At 40.7% G+C, this 22,996-nt stretch overlaps 1 protein-coding gene across 2 annotated transcripts in view; it reads right to left on the bottom strand.

Annotated features, from left to right (window-relative positions):
- Positions 1–22,996, bottom strand: part of ITGA6 (integrin subunit alpha 6) — an 80,116-nt gene that overhangs the window by 22,694 nt on the left and 34,426 nt on the right. For both annotated transcript variants that reach the window (XM_024122182.3, XM_024122183.2), the window contains exons 2-9: positions 16,425–16,549; positions 14,638–14,717; positions 12,701–12,956; positions 10,916–11,047; positions 7,379–7,589; positions 6,262–6,455; positions 6,029–6,117; positions 5,199–5,317 (exon numbers count right to left, since the gene is read on the bottom strand). In XM_024122182.3, coding sequence (XP_023977950.1) covers positions 5,199–5,317; positions 6,029–6,117; positions 6,262–6,455; positions 7,379–7,589; positions 10,916–11,047; positions 12,701–12,956; positions 14,638–14,717; positions 16,425–16,549 — 1,206 coding nt within the window. The remainder of the gene's footprint in view (positions 1–5,198; positions 5,318–6,028; positions 6,118–6,261; positions 6,456–7,378; positions 7,590–10,915; positions 11,048–12,700; positions 12,957–14,637; positions 14,718–16,424; positions 16,550–22,996) is intronic.

The following is a 22,996-nucleotide window of genomic DNA, read 5'->3' as shown; positions in this document are numbered from 1 at the left end:
AAAAAAAAAAAAAAAAAAATGTTCCCCAATGTGATTTTTGCTCCCACACTGCTAAAGAAAACAACTTAACAGAGATAATTTAAAACCTATTTACACGATATTTATAAAAATGTTTAAATATGATTTATTTAAAATTATAGATTGTTTTAATGATTTTAATATTAGAGTTTTTTAAACTGAAAGAATAATATGGGCAACATGTAAAAGTTCCAGTTTTCAGGCAAGTATGTCTCGTCCCCACCTAAACCCCTAAGGAGACCTGCATGTCCTTCCAGACGTATCAGTCTGTTTCAGTTAAAAATATTATCTAAAATTAAATATAATAACATGCATCTATTTTTTAAGTGGGAGCTTTTCATGCTTATCGCTCTGCATGTTACTTTTTCTCATGCACTAACATTTCAGAGGTCTTCTCATATCTATACACACAAACCTAGTTGTTTTTCACAGCTGGTGGTGTTGCATGTGTCAACATAACATCATTTATTTAACCAGTCCTTAATCAGTAAACATTGATCATTTTTTTTAGGCTTTCTGCTCTGACAAACATCCTTGCATATTCATCCATGCACATGTATGTGTCCTAAATACATACATCTATTTATCTGTAGGATAAACTCCTAGGCAGAATTTCTGAGTCAAAGAACACATGCATTTTTAATTCTGAGTAATCTTGCCAAAAAAAGATTACACCAACATACACCTAACACCTGGGGTGCTCACTGTCAGGATTTCTACACACATGTGAATTTTAGTAATCCAGGCAAATCCTGAACTTACGGGTCCCCATCTTACAAACATTTGCCCTCCCTATCCTCCCTCGGAATCTCCCACCCCCAACCTTAAGCCTTTGTCCACCAGCTGCCAGTACTGACTACAACTTTTCTACCCGCACAATATCTCTATAAGCAAAACCTTGAATCCTTTATCCTTTCCCCTCTCTGCTCTGCCTAACCCAACCTCACAAGCACACAAGAAGCTGAGTCCCACAACTTCAGCCCTTCTCACCATGTAAAAACATCATCTTTCTCCCTTACATATTCTTCCCTACTTCCCACAGCCAAGGGGTCACCAAGGGCCTATGGCTTAACCCCTGCCCCAGAGGTAGGGAAGTACAAGTGTATGGTGGCTGGGGAGACAGCGCACCTCTCTGCTCCGTCGCTCTCCAGCAGGGACTCAGAGCGGGTTCTATTGTTCCACTACCACAGGGATTCCGTCATCCTGACTTTAGTGGGTTTGTGGTAAACCCAGCCATTCTGGAGAAGAGTGTTTCGACAAGAAAATGTATCCAAATTCTAAACAGCTACTTTGAACTTCTGGAATCCATCTATGAGTAGGCCAGAGGGGTTTTGAGTACCTTCCTGGGGAAGCCAGGAGCCAATTAAAGGTCAAATGCTGCCTACATTTTGTTTCTTCATTTCCCTTTATCTTAACTGTCTACGTTTCTATTGTTATTTTACATTTAGACAGCTACTAATTTCTAAGATCCTAACTACAAGCATACTTGGAGATACTACAGGTTTGGTTCCAGACCATGGCAACAAAGCAAGGATTGCAATAAAGGAGTCACTTGAACTTTTTGGTTTCCTAGTGCATATAAAAGTTATGTTTACACTATACTGTAGTCTATTAAGTTGCAATGGCATGATGTCTTAAAAAAACAATGTACATGCCTTAATTAAAAAATACTTTATTAGCAGAGCAGCTCCCTCACTGCGACCTATTCAAAGTCAGCCCTCGACACAAGGGTTTGTAGAAAAAGAAAGAAGAAGAGAAAAAAAAAGAAACCTTTATTGCTAAAAAAAAAAAAAAAAAAAAAGCTAACCAGCATCTGGGTCTTCAGGAAGTCGTAGCAATAATATCAATGATCAACCATAATGAAAATAATAATAATGAAAAAGTTTAAAATGTTGCAAGAATTACCAAAATGTGACACAGAGACTTGAAGTGAACCAATGATATTAGAAAAATGGCACCTCACCACAAACCTTCAATTTGTTTTAAAAAAAAAAAAACAAGAACATAGTATCTGTGAAGTGCAATAAAGCAAAGTATGATAAAACGAAGTACGCCTGTAGATATGTTCTTAAAGTTTGGAAAGCATATTTAAAGGCAAAAATTCACAAATATTTTAAAACCAGTTGCTGCAGATGCTAGAGTGTTTTACATACAATAGTATTAAGGCTTTAGTGCGGCATAAATTTCAAAAGGAAATATTTTAACACACACTTCTGCCTAAATCCTATTTTTATTTCTGTTTTTAAACACACAACATACACACACAATTTTGAGTGCACATTATATATGAATCATGAAACATGTCAACACATAAAGAAAATCTTATAGCCCAGCTGTCTCATGTTTAATTAGCATTTATTAAGTACCCTGAAGTACTAGTATAATTTAGTGGGGAGAAATGCCCAGGGACTGAAGTTGGGAAGATTTAGGTACCACGCCCTTTTCTCACAGGACCCAGCCTTAAAAGCTCAAGCAAGTCCTGGGCCTCCATTTTCCTTGTTTGTAAAATAAGGGAGTTATCTTATTTTCTTATTATCTTATTATCAAAGGCTTTTGAAATTTACTTTCATACTATCTATGAGGAATGAAGGAACACATTTACAGGGTTCATAGTCAACCTACTTATGAGGACAGGAAAGTAAGGATATTAAAATATCAATTACATACAGAGGCAAATATTTAATTGGCTAAAGTCAGGTTATCTGCTGGGAAAGACATCGTAACCAAATTTTGTTACAGGAATTCAAGTCTTCTGGACACCTGAGGTCTATACCTCAAACTAGAAGTTCAAATTGCTTTTTGATGGAAACTTGCTAAAATACTTGAATGTTATGCTATACTCTTCCACCTTTTAAAGATGTTGACTACTTTAAGGTTAATACCTAACGCTTATATGTACAGAGAGAAAGAGGCATATAAAGGTAGTAACACACATTCATTAACTAAATTTTTTTTTTTTTTACTTCTTCCTTTGGCCTAATATCCCAGATACATTTTTCTCCACTTATTTTCACATCTCCTACTTCTGTCATCTGTAACGTCTCTTGTGGTTCTTAGTTTTCATATAAAATGGCTTTCATAGATCTTGCCATTTAACTAGAAAACTGTTTTTCTATAGTATTCTATACTACATTATATAAATGTACAGTATATTCTAGTTTTTTTAAATAGTGCTCTCTTCAGAAGTGTCCTGGTGTCGTTTTCTTACCCCCAGGGGTCTTGCTTAGGATTCTATTTAGACATAGACGCCACATCTACACTTGGCACCCTTCTGGAAGAACAAAGGGCAATGATGGCACCAAGTGTACATATGGCACACATTTTTTTCTTTTAGGGTTTCACTGTACATCACTGCCCATTTCTTTAAAGAGATTCTTTAGATAAAAAATGACTATAGGGCTTCCCTGGTGGTGCAGTGGTTGAGAGTCCGCCTGCCGATGCAGGGGACATGGGTTCGTGCCTGGTCCGGGAAGATCCCACATGCCGCAGAGCGGCTGGGCCTGTGAGCCATGGCTGCTGAGCCTGTTCTCCGCAATGGGAGAGGCCACAACAGTGAGAGGCCCGCGTACCGCAAAAAAAAAAAAAAAAAAATAAAAGACTATAAAGCCAAATAGTTTAAAAAAACAAACCCAAATGGTTCACTCTCACCAATGAGCAAAGAAATGCAAATTCAATCAAAAGATGAGATCACATATCACACTGGCAAAAATTAAATAGATTCATCCTGTTCAATGTTGGTAAGGGTGTGAGAAAATGGGCCCTCTAGTAGGTTGTTATCATGAGGATAAATTGCTACAACTTTTCTGTGGGTATATGTATTAATACAAAAATGTGCTAACCTTATCCCAGCAATTCTATTTCTAGGAATTTTTCTTTAAAAAAATCCATTACACAGAGATACATACAATATACTATATAGCACACTGTTTATAATAGCTAAAAGTCAAAGACTGTCTAAAAATTCCATCAACTGAGGATTCATTAAATGCATATTATGGAATAATATTAAGTTGTTAGAAAGAGTAAGAGTGATGTATCTGCATTAACAAGGAGAGATAACTGAAGAGATTAATTCTTAAAAACCAGAATAGAGAACAGCAGTTATAGTATGGCCTTTTGATGATACCCTAGAACTGGAGAGAGACTCAAAACTATTAAAAGCTGTTTCGTGGAAGAAGAGAATATTGGGGAACTTGCACTTAACTGAAATTCTGTATTAACCTTTCTTTTTTTTTTTTTAAAAGAATGTGCTACTTTTTAAATAATAAAAAAAAATTTTTAAACAATTTTTCCTGGTGATTTCCAGCAGTGATGGCATTGCTGGGATAAGGGGACTCAGACACAGCTGATGGGCACACTGTTGCAGCCTTTTTGGAGGTCTTTTCACTTGTGAACCTGAATCACAAGTCCTAAAACACACATGGCCCTTCAACTTAGCAACTCACTTTTAGGAATTTATCATAAGGAAATAATCCAGGACACAAAGAAAATTAAGGATGTTTACCACAGCTTTGTGTATCATAATAGAAGCAAACCACCAAACCTGGAAAGCAACATAAATGTGTCCAATGACAGTATGGTAGTGGTTAAGTAAACTATGATCCGGCCATGGGATATCTCAGACAACCATTAACTTCATTTCAGAAAAGTACTCAATGACAGGGAGATAGCCCACTATGCATTATAAACTCACTCATGGAAAAAGGCCGCTATACGTTACAAACCAACAAAAGCAGGTTACAAAACAATATGTACATTATGATCTCAATTTTGTTAAACGTGTATATTTACAGAAAATTAAAAACTAGAAGGATATAAACCAAAATTTTGAAGTTTCATAATGGATGGTGAAATATAGGACATTTATTTCCTTCTTTATATTCTTTATACTGTCAAATTGTTTCAGTTTTTATGAAAATAAAGGTTTTTGAAATATATTCAAAAGTAAAAATTTTCCACCAATTCTGACCTTTTTAAAAAAATTAGTTCAAAATTACAGCAAGACTTTACAAAATAGGTTTTTATTACATCATTACACTACTCTGAAGGGAAAAGAATATTCAAAATTCATACAAGCCTTTGCCTTTGAAGTATAGTTGTTACAAATTTCAATTCAAAAGGTAAAAAAAATTCTAGTGTAAGCGGATTACCAAACATGCTTTAAGTCAGAGATTACACACCTGAAAATAGTTACTGAATCTGAGAGGGAACCAACAGCAACATCGGGGTAGGAATTTCTATCAAGGTCCATGTTTCCGGCAATTGAATATCCAAAAAAAGGTGATTTACCCTCGAGAATCTGAAAGGAACAGGGCATCAGAATGGACACTGGGCCACCAAAATGAGCCTCTTATCCATGCTTTGAAAAAGGCACATAAGTCTCTTTTGAACTGAAGATTAAGAGGTTACCTATAAATTACATTAAATCAAAACTAAATCATAAGTATACATATGATCCAACACTTCATACATTTTATTTCATAAAAGTTATCTGATTTATGTTGTACCTCAAAAGACAAAAGAGACAATTTTTGATGCGCTTGTGTACTATATTAAGTTGATCAGTGTATTTCAAACCAAACCTCTCTACCTGTCCTCCAAATGTCTTGTTTTTCTCGAAAGCAATTTTCAGTTTTTGGTATCTGAATTCTATGCAATTACAATCATCTCTTATGTTCGTCCAGTTTCATCTCTATTTAGTATGCTACTAAAAGGAATATATCACATTTCCATCTATTTATGCTGTCACGGTAGAATAGTCTTTTCCTTTGGCTTACTTTGATTCCTAATTCACCAAAGAAATTTTACAATTTAAAACAACCAGGTCATTGCATTTATATCTATTTACAAGCTATTTTCTAATAATACATTTTTTATAAAAACAAAATTCATACTATTATAGACTTGTAAATAAAACATGATTAGTGTGAAAATTCACATAAACCTAAACATTCCATTAGAAAGCAAACTGTTGAGACCTTTATTGTAGAAATCCACGTTATCTGGTTACCTGTGTTGGTTTGGTATTTATTCCGTTCGCAGATCCGTGATAGACAAAAACCTTCCCCTTACCATCGTAGGGTGCTCCAACTGCAATATCTGTTGACAACACCATATTTTAACAAACATTAAATTTTAAAAGCATTCCAATACAATGTTTTAAAATGAAATGCCATGAGCACTCACTATCTTAGACAATCAAATAATCTATAAATCATGACCAATTCACAATCTATTGTCTACCTGGGTAGCCATCTTGATTAATATCGCCGATATTTTTGACCGCAATGCCAAACATAGAATCTTTGGTTCCATTAAGACGAATTGGCTTGACATTATTCCATCTGCCTTGCTGGTTAATGTAGACATACGCTGCACCTCCAACTTCTCCACTTCTATCAAAATACTGTGGGGCTCCAATAACTATATCTTGCCACCTGAAAACATAATGAGGGGAAGAACTGTGAACCATTGGCTAAAATACCAGCGAGCTTAGGGAGAATCCCACATGCCCAGGTATTAAGGACACAAAAAGATATGATAAAAGGACCTCAAATCTGGAATTTATATATCATCAATTAAAGTATTTTTTAAAAACCAAGGTAACCTCTAATAAACACCCAAAGAAAAATATCAAGGGTAAGAACTTGAAGCCAGTTCCCAAGTTACATCTATAGTGCGGAGAGACTCCCAGTAAAGATTCCACTCCCCTCACCTTCAACTCTCTACGAGACTTAAACTGGCACCACCAGCCATAGAGACCTTTGTATTGACTTTGTCACCAATCCCTACTTTCAACAGGACATTCTGGATGCTCCAACAGCCCCTTAAGAAACCACAGAACACGGGGCTTCCCTGGTGGCGCAGTGGTTGCGCGTCCGCCTGCCGATGCAGGGGAACCGGGTTCGCGCCTCGGTCTGGGGGGATCCCACGTGCCGCGGAGCGGCTGGGCCCGTGAGCCATGGCCGCTGGGCCTGCGCGTCCGGAGCCTGTGCTCCGCAGCAGGAGAGGCCACAACAGAGGTAGGCCCACATACCACAAAAAAAAAAAGAAACCACAGAACAGAACCTCATAGGTTTTTTTTTTTTTTTTTTTTTGAGTTAAAGTTTAATTCTCACAGACCCATGATCCCAGCACATAGTAAAACTGAAAACTGAAAATGTAATCCTACCCGCTGGGAAGGGTAATGGATACCTACTGCCAAAATATAAGTGACGAAGAGTGATGGAATGGTAAAAATCTGGCAGCAGAAATATTTTTTCCATCAACTAACCTGAAAGGATATTTCTTCTCAAGACCTACAGAAGCCAGAGCAGCAATGAATTCTTTGCAAATATAAAATAACCTAAGAGGCTCTTACCCATCTTTGTTAAGGTCCACCACTGCCACGTCATAGCCAAATGAAGAAGCCAGCCCTTCCCCGTCAAATATGTGCTCAGGGAGAAGGTGCGCAGATTTTAGGTCTCTTTTAAGCAAAACCACAGCTCCACTGTGATTGGCTCTAGGAGCACCAGATACAAAAGTGATCTCATCTTTGGAAACAATACCCTTCCCTGAGTCCAAAGAAAACCCTAGAAAAACAAAACAGTACATATCAACTCTGTTTTTCAGGAGGTATATAACACTGGTTACTCCCACCATTCTCCTTCTGACCCTCCCCACCAGCTATCACAGCTACGATAAGAGTCACAGAACCAAGAGATTTGACACAAGTACAAAGTAGTAGGCTACTGCATTGCTTTCTATGGGAATGTATTAAGACTTTTAAAGAAAAGCACCTATGCTATTTGGCATCTGTGTAACTTGAATCATGAAGCATTCATGCATCTTAAGAATCGGTTCGAACCCCATTTTAACACTGAAACTGCTGTAAAAGGCGATCAAGCTAGATACTAAATTATCATGGGAAAGTTACATACTATATGCTGAGATACAACCTGACATAGTGTAATTGAGTGCATGTTATAGGGTTTTGCTATTATGTAGTAGTTAGTAACTTCTGTATTCAATCTCCTTGGTCGTCAGGCAAGAATAAGAATGCTAACAACGTTAATATACCACAGACAGTGCTTTACTATTTGGGGTCAACTCAGTTCTCAGACACAAACATGCAAACAAAACCATGATTGATGAGCCAGAGTTGAGAACCTGGTATAAACAATAGAGGTGAGCAAGTTGTCATCTGTATCAATTACATACTTGTTCAGAGGGCAGAGAAATGGTAGAACACCTCACCATAAAGCATCAGGTAGGATGTCAGATCACCAATATTGAGGTTAAATGGCAAGCAGACACAAACGCCCATATCAAAATCATTTAAATTAAGCCAATCTTCCTATGTAAAGGCGAGGCAGATGCAGAATACTATAAGCTCACCCTCTTTATTGGGTTTTATCTACAAAAAGCTTCACCACTACTGTTGCAGTTCTCAAATTGTGAAGTGAGTCAAAAAATAGGATAAGCTACAAGTTTAGAAGAGGGCGATACAATTGAATCCAGCTCTGGAAGCCATCTGTCTGCAGAGCCTCAACCACGGCATGCTTTTTATGTGTGCTTCACTTGAAATGAAATAGAAAATAAAAAGATTTATGCTCTGTATGGATCAAAAAAAAATTCTTAAATGACCATGACCAAGACAATTTATTTGTCATCTCAGAGGTCACAAACCTAGGTAGCTATTCATCATCACATCAGGGGATGTGTCAGGCTGCTCCCTGGGAGGCTGTGTTTTATAAACAAACTGATCGGGATCTGTATAGGAAATGCTGGTCAAAAACAGCAGGCCTGTACACATGCACGGGACGGGAGAGATTGAAGAAAAAGCAATCATACTCAGTAAGAAGCACGCCGGCTACTGCCGTGCTCGATGGATGATGAGGCCACCGCTGCATCTGGCAAGCCACCCTCTTTGCCAGCTTCCAAATCTCATGCAGATCATTTTATTCCTAAAACCTACTGATTTTTTTTGAAATGACAGATGCACAGACAGCATGGACAACCAAAATGTAACAGTACAAACTTGACACTTCCCCCCCCCCAAGGCAACCACTTTTGAGGAAATCCATTCCAAAAGTGGCAAATATGTTCAATAAAAAATGTTTAATATTTTCAAATGTTCCAATAGAAACTAAGTTTATAAAATCCATGGGCATCTATCTTAGAGACCAAAGTGTTGGTTTCTTGACCAGAGCCATTAAATTGAAATACCGTAAACTAATCCCTAAATAACCCATTTGAAGAGAGGTTGTCTGTTAAAATTTATTCAAATAAAATATTGGTTTGTTGATAATATTTACCTTGGAAAGGATTTTACCCTGAAAAAGCCTATTTAATAATTGAGACTGCAAACCACTCACCCTTGTGTTCCCTTCCTGTCCTGCAAAGCCACTAACAACATTCACACACCCAGCTGTTTCCCACCCTGCCCCAGTCATTTTCATAAGAATTTCTTCCCTTGGCTAGGGGATTATTAATTGTGTGACCTTGGACTAGGAAATTAATGTCCCTAAGGCACAAGGTTTTTTTTTCCCCATCAGCAACAGAGGGACAATAATACTTATTTTATATTGTTGGGAAGGTCAAATAAGACCTATAAAGTAGTAAGTATAGTGTGTGATTTATAGCACATGGTAGGTGCTTAACAAGTGATAAGTATAACTTTTCTCCCTTCTATGCCTTCACACCAAGTTTTTAATTTGGGGGTGGGGAAGTTTCTGAAGAGTTTTTTTTTTTTTAATTAACAGTATTGTTCATACATATCTATATAATTACATTTTTTTTTTTTTTTTTTTTTTTTGCAGTACGCCGGCCTCTCACTGTTGTGGCCTCTCCCGTTGCAGAGCACAGGCTCCGCGGCCATGGCTCACGGGCCCAGCCACTCCGCGGCATGTGGGATCCTCCCGGACCGGGGCACGAACCCATGTCCCCTGCATCGGCAGGCGGACTCTCAACCACTGCGCCACCAGGGAAGCCCTACAACAATTTCTGAAGAATACATTTACTAATACCTTGTTTAGAATTATTTTTAGATCTACACCTATTTTTTCTGTTTTTAACCTTCCATTGTTCTAGTAATATCTCTAGCATATGGGTATGTCTCTATTTTTTAAAAAGAATAGGTTACTATTTAGGTTTAGGAGATTTTTTACATTTTTTTCCAAGAATTGCACAGTAATTATTCTTTATGTCAACTCATACCAAGAATTAAAGCTTTTAAAAGCCTTTGTGTAATTACCATAATGCACATGAATAATTTAGGACACCCATTAGTAATGCAAACAAGCCTTAGGAGTTAAGGAATTGGCACTTAGACACAATCCGGGTGTCCTCAAGAGCTGCCTTAGCAGTCCTGCTTAGGCTCAGCTGTAAAGCCCCCGTGCCACCCGCCAGGGGCTTTGTGACAAGAGGGCCCCAATCCAGGAGCAAGGCCAACCCGTGGAGAACAGCAATCACAGAGGACAGACCTGGAGGTCTTGACCTGCCACTTAAGAGTAACTTCATAAATGCAGCTCTTAAAGAGTCTCTCTCCAAAAAGAGGCACTGAAGGGAGAGGGAAGGCATTTCAGCCTCCTGCTAACATCCATGCATGAACAGCCTGCCTCAGGTTACAGAGGCCGACACTAGCTCAGGAAACAGACCTCCACACGGGAGGACAGAAGATTTTAGGAGATAGTAGTAGGTTTCCTCCTGCTTTGAGCAAGCTCAGGTCAGACGGGAAGGATCCCAAGCATCAGTCACGTTACCTTGGGATCACCAAGGCTTAAATTCCAGTAAATGCAGCCACAGTCCCCTGGCTCCAACCTGGCCTCTTCTCTGCCTAGCAGTCCAGGGTCCTGTGACAGCGGTGTCACACAGAGGCATCTGAAGAGGCAGGCATGCCGTCTACTCTCGTTCCTACCTAAATAACTGTTAGCAGGAACAGGAACTAGACTTTCATCATGGTCAGTCTCTCCACCAACTTCATAAGGCCCATCTTCAAAGATGTTCATGTCAAAAAAAGTGTTATTCTTTTGCTCTACGCGAACGATCCCTAAAAGAATGAAATGGTTAAAAAAAATGAAGATGAAACAAAATAAAACAGATGGTTCCTAATAAATATTCCTCGTGTTATCATTAAGCACAGAAAAAAAAGTCTGGAGGAAGAAAAGGAGAAGAAAGATGACTTTTGAGGTTATTAAAGTTAAAAAATCATGTTCGTGTAGATTTTTACATCAAACAAATCTATTCTAGTAATAAAAAAAATGCCCATGCATTTTCATGAATTATCTTTATAATGCCATGACACTAGATGGAAAATGGAATGTTTACCTAATTAACTAAACCTACAAAAAACTTTTAAATTATATGAACCTGCTATATTTTACATTTTCTATAATCCTAAATCAATTTATCTTTTTACTATACTGTGAAAGGAAGATTTGTATTTTGAGCTTTTCTTCCAATCACTTTAACCAAAGATTTAAAAGCTTTAAAAAATTTTCACAGCGAATAATTGAAAAGAAAAGATCTCACATAGTCCTCTATAAATGGTAACATTTTAAGTCAGAATTTGTAAAGCAGATAAAACATGTTTCCCATAAATTAAATCATACATAATTGATGGGTGATTTTATTGTTTTGTTTTACTATGTATGGCCTCTATTCTTGCTAAAATAAAACAATTTCTAAATTCATGTGTTATTTCAATTAGGTCAAGATAACCTGACAAATGCTGTTACGTGGAAGATTTGGTTGGGGCCGGGGAGGCCAAAGGAAATTACTCCCAAAGGTTGCTATCGAGCAAGGTGTTCCCAAGGATCACTTCTAATAGGAATGAAAACTTAGAAATTTCTGAATGGAAAAAGGGAAAATTTTCCTAAGTTTTTTCTGACTAGTGAAAATGTTATAACACAGGATTTATTTTAATAAATTTCTCAAAAAAAAGTCTTATTTCCAAATCAGATGCATTTCTCTTCACTACGGATTACAGTCAGGTTAATTGTCCTTTATAACACAGTGGTTTTTCTACACCTGCTTAATTTCTTCAGAGAAGTTTGAACTTTTACTACAGGAGCACTGACCATGTTCATCCAGGCAAAAAATGCAGGCCATTCTTCTCCCTCCCTCCCACCCTCCTGGTGTCTCCTTTAACCTATATCACGAAATTATTTAAACAATACCATTAAACAATCTTTCCAGAAGTTATCCAAAATCATCTCAAAATTCCCTAATTTGACATCTACGCTTCTAACTATACTGCTTTATTAGCAAAACACGGCCTTTTAAGATAATACATAATGAAAAAATGTCTGTATTAATACAATGTTATTTGTACATGACACCACTCGATTATTTTCAGTTTTCAGATCCCTAACTTAAAATTAAAACTTTCAGCTACATGAAACAGGCAAATACAAAACAGCAAAAACTAATGTTAATTATATTCTTACAGAAGAAAGTTAATTACTTATATTAATGTAAACTGCTGGCAAAGGGGAAAAAAATCTCTTAAAACATACATTTTGAACATTATTTGTTTTTAAAAATCAGAATTTAGATATTTTGCTATCCTACCCTACTTCTACAACATAAAAGTGCCTTATAACACATTTTGTTTTCATTTAAAATGTACTAAATCATAGTGCATATAATAGCAATTATGTAATAATTCTAATCTCTATTTCTTTAAATACACACGTCATACCTTTCCAGTTGTAAGTGCCTGGGGCTCCAAACGCAATGTAATGAAAGTCTTTAGTAAAAGTAGCCGCTACACCTTGCTGGCAAGAGCCAAATTTTTCATGACCTCTTAATCGGCCATCACAAAAACTCCAGTCTCCTCCATCCATATCATCTTCAATCCTGAGATTCTGACTTAGGACGTAACACCTTCCAAAAATGTCTCGGGATTCCTGTTTTGTATTAACATGCTGCCTTTTTTCATATCGATGAGCACATGTCTGCAAACAAATGGAATAAAGTAGCCCATACACGTCGGCAAACCTTACGTTTTTCATTACAAATTGATGAAATTGTCAATAATCAAGAGGTTAATTCTAAGTGGGATGTTAAATGTGGCCTCCTCCTGAGATTGGATCTGAAAACCAGCAAATCTTCCTCCCCAAAGTTGCAAGAAGGAGACCATTATCTAGCACAGGGCTTCTGTCTTGCCCTCAGCCTGAGAATAATGCTCCAATCCAAATACTGAATGCCAATCTGTAAGCCACAGGCAAATTTATTTATAAATTTACCTGTCACATAAACAGTGGGAAACACCCTATTTCATCTTCTCAGTTTAATTGGTTTTTAGTGGCTATATAAACCTTCACATCAGTATGTTTGTGAAAATAAGTACTCATATTCCAGAGAAGAGAAATCATGGACATATATTTACAGGGATTAGGCTAACACTGCTAAAACAAAGACATTTTCCTTTTACCTATACTATTTCCTTATAATCAATCCTAACTAACTTATCCTCTAAACTCTGAGATTAAGTTTATTTTAAAAGGCAGAGACAATTACACTGCTGGGAGAGATGAAATAATCTCTAATTTTATAGGGTATTCATGGCCACCCTCCATATAACAGGCTGAAAACACTTTACAATGTCCAAGTCAACTTCACATAATGCATCCCCTTAGATATAAAAATGCAGTGTTTGGTAAAATTCTCACTTTTCTCAAAATTCTACATAAATTTGTTACAGCAACCAGATTTTGAAAGAGACAGAAAGATCATCATAATCCAGCCTGGGACCTCCAAGGCCACCTCGCACAATCCATCTAACAAACCCTTTTTTCTTCGCTACCACTTCTATTTGAAGAAGCTCAGAATATATAATAAAAGAGTTTAAAATTATCTGATCTTGGGGCTTCCCTTGTGGCGCAGTGGTTGAGAGTCCGCCTGACAATGCAGGGGACGCGGGTTCGTGCCCCGGTCCGGGAAGATCCCACATGCCGCGGAACGGCTGGGCCCGTGAGCCATGGCCGCTGAGCCTGCGCGTCCGGAGCCTGTGCCCCGCAACGGGAGAGGCCACAACAGTGAGAGGCCCGCATACCGCAAAAAAAAAAAAAAAAAAAATAATAATAATAATAAAGAGGCACAATGAAAATAATAGAATTAGTTGTCAGGCGGACTCTCAACCACTGCGCCACCAGGGAAGCCCTCCCATATTTTTTAACTCATCTATAATAGCTACAGAGTTCCTGAGACAAAAAGCATGCTTAGTTTTTTTTGTTTGTTTTTAACATCTTTATTGGAGTATAATTGCTTTGCAATGTTGTGTTAGTTTCTGCTGTATAGCAAAGTGAAGCATGTCTAGTTTTGCTTTGCTTCTTGTTTTAAGACCACCTAGAGTTTTAGGGACATTGGTAAAGGTTTTTAAATAAGTTCTTTGAATCTGAAAGTTCTAAAGAAAAGCAGATTGTAGAGCTGTTTCAAAATAGATCAGAAATCACAGGAAAAATAATGCTTTCATTTCTTCTTGACATCAATTCCTGCTTTAAAGCAGTCAGTTTTCTAGAATGTACACTCTATGCAGGCAGAAGCTCTGCCTGTTTTGTTCAATACTGTAAGCCCAGCAGTGGCACACAACAGGCACTCAGACACTGTGGAATGGACACACTTCTCTACACTTACCACAACTTTGCCCCCTGGACCTTGGCTCTGGACAGTGACCCCCATCCACTGATCTTCCTTGCTTTCCGATGAAGGGTCAGCTGTGGAGAAAGAAGCACAGGTTACACACACACAGTTAGGACTTCAAAGCCATTGTGACAAGAAATGAACCAATAAATGAACAAAAATATAAGAAACAACTTCTAAATTGCCTTGACTCCAAGTCTAACCACTTAATAAATTTAGTTACTCAATCCAGAAAAATTACTTCTCATCTTAAGAAAACAGGTAAGTGATTATTGGTATGAATGTTTCATAAAATTCTTTATATAAAATACATACCTCTACCTGGTAGCCCTTCACTTTTTCTGACATCCAGGGTCCCAAGTACGGAAACTACCATCCAAACTAACAAAAAGTAGGTACTTTTCTACATACTCCCAAATTTGTTACATAATAGCATGAACTCTTCTTTACTGCAGATGGCAAGACAAGGCCTCAAACTCACTTTATAACTTCCTATCAATGCAGAAAAGGAAAGTGATATATTTATTTTTACCTCTTTCCTCCAAAAAGGAGAGAGAGAGGGAAACCACAAATCTCACCATGTGCTCATTTCAGTATCAATCTGAGCCTACTGTTTGACCCTACACCTCAATTTTTGCCTTCCTCAATGAGAAGGCAGGCATGATTTCCAATCTTGAATCATTACAAAACTATGAAACCTAACAACTTTAGGTAGACAGAAGGAAAAAATGCCAAAATGTTAAGTAAAGAGCAATTATGCCTACATTATCAGTGGGTCTGGGTTTTTTCCTTACAGTTCAAAGTCATTTACAAGTTTCCCACAATTAACATGTATTATTTTCTAATCAGTAAAAAAAAAACCAAAAAACAAATGCTGTTGCTAAAAAGATGAAAAAGCAAGAGAAGAACATAAACATGAATCTGCAAATCTGCTTAGACCAAGAATGTCAAACTAGGTTTGGTTGCAGCTTCTCAGGACCCTAATTGCTCTGCCTACCACACAGAGTCTGGGCAAAACAAGCCTCTAACTGAGATAGTAGGGAAAAATTTATCCATGTTGGCCAGCTTTCATTTTAGAGAGATCTGATGTTTAAACAGTCTTTCTCCCAAATATTTTAACAGCAAATGAGAACTTTTGGCCGCCGAGTACAAAAAACACATTCAATTTTCTTCGCGGCTGTGAATACAGTTTTTCTCCCGTAGAACCTCAACATATCACTAGGTGGCGACATCGATACACCATATCACTTTAGAAAGCAGAATTGGTGGGGGTGGGGGGGGTGGGCAGGAACTACGCGGCAGCCCAGTGACTTAAAACGTAAATGTACTCAGGGCAAGCAAGAAACAGACGAGGCTGATGCAATTAGGGAGGGGGAAGGGTGAGCTGTGACAAAGTGAGCGAGTGGCATGGACATATATATACTACCAAACGTAAAATAGCTAGCTAGTGGGAAGCAGTCGCATAGCACAGGGAGATCAGCTCAGTGCCGTGTGTCCACCTAGAGGGGTGGGATAGGGAGGGTGAGAGGGAGACGCAAGAGGGAGGAGATATGGGAACGCATGTATATGCATAACTGACCCACTTTGTTTATAAAGCAGAAACTAACACACCATTGTAAAGCAATTATACTCCAATAAAGATGTTAAAAAAAAAAAAAGAGAGAGGCCTTCTCTCCAAGAATAGATGCTTGTCCCCCCCCCTTTCCTTCCGCCGGGAAAGGGCAAGTGGGATACAAGGCAAGTTGGTCAAGGGAACCCTGAACGAGTGCAGAAGAACTCACCGTCGTTATCAAATTCAATCCGTGGGCACGGCCCCCGGGAGGTGATGTCGCAGCTATACAAGCCTCCTGTTCTGTTGGCCTTCTGCAGCGGAAGGGCTACTGCCCGTGGGGCCCCCACGAGCAACCTGTTGACAAAGCAGAGAATTTGCAGATTTGAGTTGAATACACATTTAATGTTTCAATCAGTCAGAACCAGGAGATATTGGGGTTATTCTTTATCAAGGAGTCCCCTAACTCTCTGCCAGTTTAGGTGGTGAGGGAGAACAAAGGCAGAGCCCTGTGACACACACACACACACACATACAAAACGATGCAAGTCAAGCACAAGAAGAAGGGTTGTTGAAACAAGGAGAAGGATACGCGCGTCTCTCAGCATCAGCAGCTCTCTGCGGAGCACGATTCTGGTGTTTCAGAAGCCACGCTTTGCACAGAGCTTGCCCCCTACACCTAAGCCAAGGACATTATAAGGAACCCAGACACAACAAACACTCCCACACTGGAGAAGAAAAATGGCCACATTAAATTTAACAAGCGATGATACGTCCATTTCCAACATTGTGCCTTCCTGGGGGTGGTTTTCAAAGGTAATTTTGAATGTCCCCCAGATTTCCAGTTTTTACACTGCTATTAATTAAACCGGGAGGCCATTAGACTGAGGTGGCTCTAACGCGGCGGCAGCCTACGGAAGCGAAGCAAAATCTCAGCCTGTAAACGCCTCAAGGTTACAAAAACAAACCCTAAGGGCAACCAATCACAAACTGTGTCCATCCCATCAAATCATGTCCTTGCTTTGCTTCCTTACTTTCTCTGCGTCTTTCCCTGCTCCTGTCGGTGGAGCAGCGCTAACCACTTCCGCTTGACGCTGCCAGGTTCGCACTGATTTCTGCTCAAACTCGTCGAGTTGTTAATATGTCTCAGTTTACCTTTTGTTTGTTTGTTGTTTTTTTTGCGGTACGAGGCAGGCCTCTCACTGCTGTGGCCTCTCCCGTTGCGGAGCACACGCTCCGGACGCGCAGGCTCAGTGGCCATGGCTCACGGGCCCAGCCGCTCCGCGGCATGTGGGATCTTCCCGGACCGAGGCACAAACCCGTGTCCCCTGCATCGGCAGGCGGACTCTCAACCGCTGCGCCACCAGGGAAGTCCTCAGTTTACCTTTTAACAACACAGATTTGGAACCAAAACTTTGCCCAAGATACAACTCAACTGAATTACTCTTTTGCAGCCTCTTTCTGCATCAATTCTTACTTCCTGGCATTTTGGTCATCTCGACAAGCTCCTCCCTTGATCGTCCAATTAATCCCCACCAAGGATTCAGGGATACCACTTATGTACTAGGCATCCTAATACTGCCTCTCCCCTCCCACCTCAGGGTTCTTGCCATCTTCAGTAAGAGGGGCTCCTAAGCCAAACCCACAATCCTTAAAATCTGTTTCCCAGCCAGAGGGATCTTTAGAGACCCACTACCTTTCTACTGTGTTCCTTTTATTTAATGCCCTTTACTCACCATCAGTTTTACAATCTTTGGGGTCTGGCTGACGGACAACGAGGAGAAGAAACAAAGAGAAAGAACATACACCTGACTGGACAGAGAAACAGAGCTGAAAGAGAAACCAGGCTGGAGTTGGGGAAAAGGGCTGGGAACACGAATGTGAACCAACAACCAACTCCCAAAACAGAAAAGCCACTCCTGGCCTTCAAGAAACTCACAAATCTCAAGATGCCAAAAACAAAAAAAGAACAAACAAACAAACAACCCCCCCCCACACACAACAGTCCTTAACCACTTTTGTCTTTGTTGTGATCCCATAACTTTTTTTTTTTTTTTTTAACCAATGCAATGCATTGGGTACAATGGAAGGAAAATGCACTCAGAAAACAGATGGGAGCCAGACTCTGCCCAGGGAGAGCCAGTGAGGCGGGTCTTACAGAAGGATGGCTGGCTTGTGTGGGAACATGCATCCCTAGCAACATCCTTCCTCCCAGACCCTTGGGTGGGAGACCATCAGCCTCCACCTCCAATCCGTCCAACATTTAAGGGATGAAACAAAACACACCAAGGTACGGAACTGCAACAGAGACTCGTCAGGACCAACGTGGGGTCCTTGTTGCCTGGAACTTCTGGGCAGAGGCAAGGCCAAGGGCTGTCCCACACCTATTCCGCTAATGTCATTCTTGATCCCAGGAGCTCTGACAAAGAGCTGAGAGGTGAACTAGCCTACACTGTGAGTGAACAAGCTCAATTATCCCGCAGGTGTGGAGATGGAACCCTGTCTAAGTACTTCGAGGGATAAGCGAAGTGCTGGGGTCAGAAGCACAAAATCAGAGGATGTGGGCATTGGAAGCACCGGAAAATGCATCCAGCCCTCTAACTTCACAGATGAGGAAACAGAGGCTTTGGGGAGTAGGGTAAGTACCCTGTCCCTAAGACCTCACAGCTAGTTGGGAGGCAGGAAAAAAAACTACCTTGGAGCAATGTTTTCTCCATTCCTCTAAATTGCTTCCTAGGAAAATAAAACCCAGGATTTTAAGGTGTTTACAATTTAAATGAAAGAGCAAAACCTACACAAATGAAACATTGAAACAAGAACTGTTCCATTTATTGACTAAGACTAATTCAGAAAGGGTGAGGGAAGGCGGAGGCGAAGCATTATTGCAGCTGGGTGGGGTGAAGGTCACGAGATTTCCTGTAAAGGTAACACTCCAACAGGGAAGGCTATAAAGAGCAGAGCAGGCCAGGAGTTCCAAGGTTATTACAGTGTACCTTCTCTGACCACTTCCTCTCCGCATCCCCACCCAAGGAGCCTGGCAAGCTACCATAGGCAGGTACTGGGGCTTGTTATTTCCCGTTGACCGTCCTCGCTCATTTGTTCACTTATTCATTCCACAAACATTCAAGAGCCTCCCAGGGTGAGTAAGAATTGCCCCCCTCCCTGCCAAACCCTGGCCCTGTGGGAGCCAGATCCATAATCTGGTCTTTAAACCACAGGGAGGTAGAAGCAATGGGAGGGCGGGACAGAGTGCTGCTAAACCTGCCCTGGAGCGAGTATCACCTAGAGATGACAGGAGCTCGAGGTGGTCTAGCGAGGGGCACAGCATGTGCAAAGGCTGAGAGGGAAGGAGCCGGAGGAAATGGAGGAGTAGGAGTCGGCGATGCAACAAGACGGGATTGGGGATGGGCAGCCTGATCTGCGGAGCTCCGCGTTCCGGTGCAAAAGGCCACAGATGCACAGCACCTCAGAGCCCCTGGCTTCTGCTGATCATTTGTCCCCAGCAGGGGACAGGTGCTTCCGGGTTTCCTGTTGTTGAAAAAGCTGCGGAGATTGTTCCATTTACATGGACAGTCCTTCAGAGCAAGCCTCTCCCTCCAGCCCCTTTTGCCCTGGCTGCGTGGCAGGGCTTCTCCCTCTTTGGTACCTGCAGATTCCACTGCTTCCCAGGCCCTCAAAGGGCGGGCCTCTACCACGCAGGAACCCTTTCACTCCAGTTGGCTGGCTAGTTATAGGGCTGTAGCGACAAAATTTCCCGGATGCTACGAATGCCAAGCTCTTGCAGAAGTTCCCCCGCATTCTTTGTGGTGGCTACTGCATCTGAAAGCTGACCACAGAGAAGGATGGAAGCAGCTGGAAGATTGGGGTGGGGGAGAGGGGACAACACACAAGAAAAGGGAACTTGACAAAATAAGAGAAATGTACCTCTGGAGAATAATGTTAGCTGTCACACTGCCTTGTGTTCCCAGCACTATCCTTCCTCCCAGGTCCCTGAACAGTTGGCATAATAAGCCCCGCTTCAGAATCTGTCCCAGCTCAGACGGAGGCGGCGGGGTGCTCTGGGGCCTCAGGCCACAGGTAGCCAGAGGGGGAAGAGCAGACACCCGTCAGCGGGGGGTGCTCCTGCTCTAGCCGCACCCCGTTCCCTGGGACCACACTTACAGGAAGACAGTGATGGGGAGGGCAGGTAGAGCTAAGTCAGACAAAATCAGTCATAGAAAAGGTAAGGAAGCACCTTGATGGAAGAACACGGTACCCCCAGCCAAAGTCAACAACTGGCAGGTGTCTTAATCCTCAAGGTAAAGTCAAGGTAAAGTGTCTCTTGTTCAGGAAATAAGCAAACTCTGATTTCTGCTTAGAACCAGCCTTAATCACGGGAGGTCACAGCCCATTAGCTGAGGCTATATCTGGCAAGGACAAAGAATTGAAAATAGAGCTGTATCCAGTCAATGACACCATCCCCGGTGCAACCCTTCTACTTCCTCATTAAGTCCTTTAGGACCTGGGCACAGGCCTAAGCCATTCGGAACCCAGCCAGCTCCTGGGATAGCACAGCGAGTGCAGCTCTAGGAGGGACAGTCTGCATCTGGGGGGAAGACTCAGACCACACCAAAATCCAGTTTCAGCTCAAATGCCAATTGTTTCCCTTTGAGCCTGGGTTTAGTGTGAGCGCCAGGAACTCCGGGCACTGCAGGGATGGATGCCCACAGCAACTCCTAGCGCCCGGGGAAGCAGCTGCCAGGCTGTTCATTTTCTTTTAGGAAGCAGCAGCAGCTGCTGCTTTTTACTGACCCGCCCAGTACCACTGGAGGAATTCAGAACTACAGTAACAACTCACATTCAGAGTGACAGAGACCAAGGAACATGAAGTTATGGCTTTTGAAGGGAAGTGGTGGAAATTAACAGAACAGGGTCTTAGAAACCTATTCCCATATCAGGTCAAAAGAAAAACTGTAATCAAGGAAGGGCAAGAATCTGGATTTGAACTAAGATCATTTTAGACACCAAAAGGAACAGGAAAAATTACTTCCCAAATTGCTTTCCACAGGGCCATTGGACAATCACCTCCACTGTTTCAAGCTGTACTGACATAAAAACTGCCTTGGGATTCCAACATATTGGAAACTTACCTTTTAAATACAAAACTCAAAATGTGTAGAACCACATCATCTTTAAAGATGAGAAATGAAATTTGAAATAGTAAAATACAATGTAAAAGGCAAATTGCACAAGTGTGGCAGTGACTGAGGACATGATATAAATTCAGGTCTTTGGAGTCTAGATCAAAATTCTTGGCACAAAGATGCAGGACCCTTATCATGCTATTAACCACAAGGTTATTTCAAACTTCAAGCAAGCCATACTCCTATTTCCTATAGTCAAGTTCTCCCCCAAGCAGAGCCAGTATACTTTTGCATAACTAAATCAACCAAAAGTTCTAAACACTGGGGTACTTTTAAAACTCTAAGGACAGGGCTTCCCTGGTGGCGCAGTGGTTGAGAGTCCGCCTGCCGATGCAGGGGACGCGGGTTTGTGCCCCGGTCCGGGAAGATCCCACATGCCGCGGAGCGGCTGGGCCCGTGAGCCATGGCCGCTGAGCCTGCGCGTCCGGAGCCTGGGCCCGTGAGCCATGGCTGCTGAGCCTGCGCGTCCGGAGCCTGTGCCCCGCAACGGAAGAGGCCACAACAGTGAGAGGCCCGCGTACCACACACACACACACACACACACACACACAAATACTCTAAGGACAATAGCAGCTTTGCTTCATTGTTTTTGGCAATAATTCATTTCCTCAAGGATTAAAGATTCTGCCTCTAGCTATGCAACTTTGTCCCAGGAAATGTGAACTATTGCTTCATTAGAACAAGGACACTATTATTGCTTAATTTAAAACACAGCCTTCTTAGTTTGTCCAAATTAAACCTTAATTAGAAGATGGCATTAATAATTCAACTGTGTCACCTCTACATTTAACCCATCTTTGAGCTCAGTCTTTAACAGTAATAAATACGGATGGCAAGAAATCAAAAACAACTTACAGTGGAAAGCAACAGATTTTACACTCATCCCAAGTCCCACTCTCTGGGCAGAACTCCTTTTAAATTCTGGATTTACTTCTCTAGAATGCTAGATATTGATATTATGCTAATACATTTATTTCTTGACTTACCAGCTTTAGGCAATTAACTGTTGATACCACAATATGAAAAGGGGAGAGCTTAAACTACTTGCTACTTTCCCTCCTATGTTTAATAACTATATTACTTTAGTTCTTCTATTTGCTACGCTTTAAGTAATATATTTTAATTTCTATTTTCTCTTCATCAATTTCTGACAAAATCTCTCCATTCCCCAGCTGGGGAGATGATGCTATCAGCACTCTGTCTCCCCAACTTTCCTCGTGGTGCCTCCAAGTCCTACCATCCATTGGCTATACTTTTACACTATTACCAGAGCTATTGCCATTTACAATTTGTCTTGTAACCACATTTTGGTCACCTGTTCTTTTATACAACCAGGTAAACATTATTCAGTGCTGAACCAAACAGCATTGAAATTATCCTCTATCTGGGACCAGTATCAGAAGCTCTTGCCCTCCAAGGATACTGTTCCTAGCATCAAGGTCAAACAGACTTGCTTTCCTTCCAGTCTATCAATTGTTTGGTGTACTTCACATTTGGACCATGACTTCTGCTTTTCTTGGCATTTCTCATTACCATTTTTTCTCCCTTACATTGTTTGCTTTTTTTTTTTTTTTTGTGGTACGCGGGCCTCGCACTGTTGTGGCCTCTCCCGTTGCGGAGC

The sequence above is a fragment of the Physeter macrocephalus genome, chromosome 2 (genome assembly GCF_002837175.3).
Source record: "Physeter macrocephalus isolate SW-GA chromosome 2, ASM283717v5, whole genome shotgun sequence".
Taxonomy (NCBI): domain Eukaryota; kingdom Metazoa; phylum Chordata; class Mammalia; order Artiodactyla; family Physeteridae; genus Physeter; species Physeter macrocephalus.
Note: the sequence above shows the minus strand (reverse complement) of the source record. Positions and strands in the feature narration are given on the sequence as shown.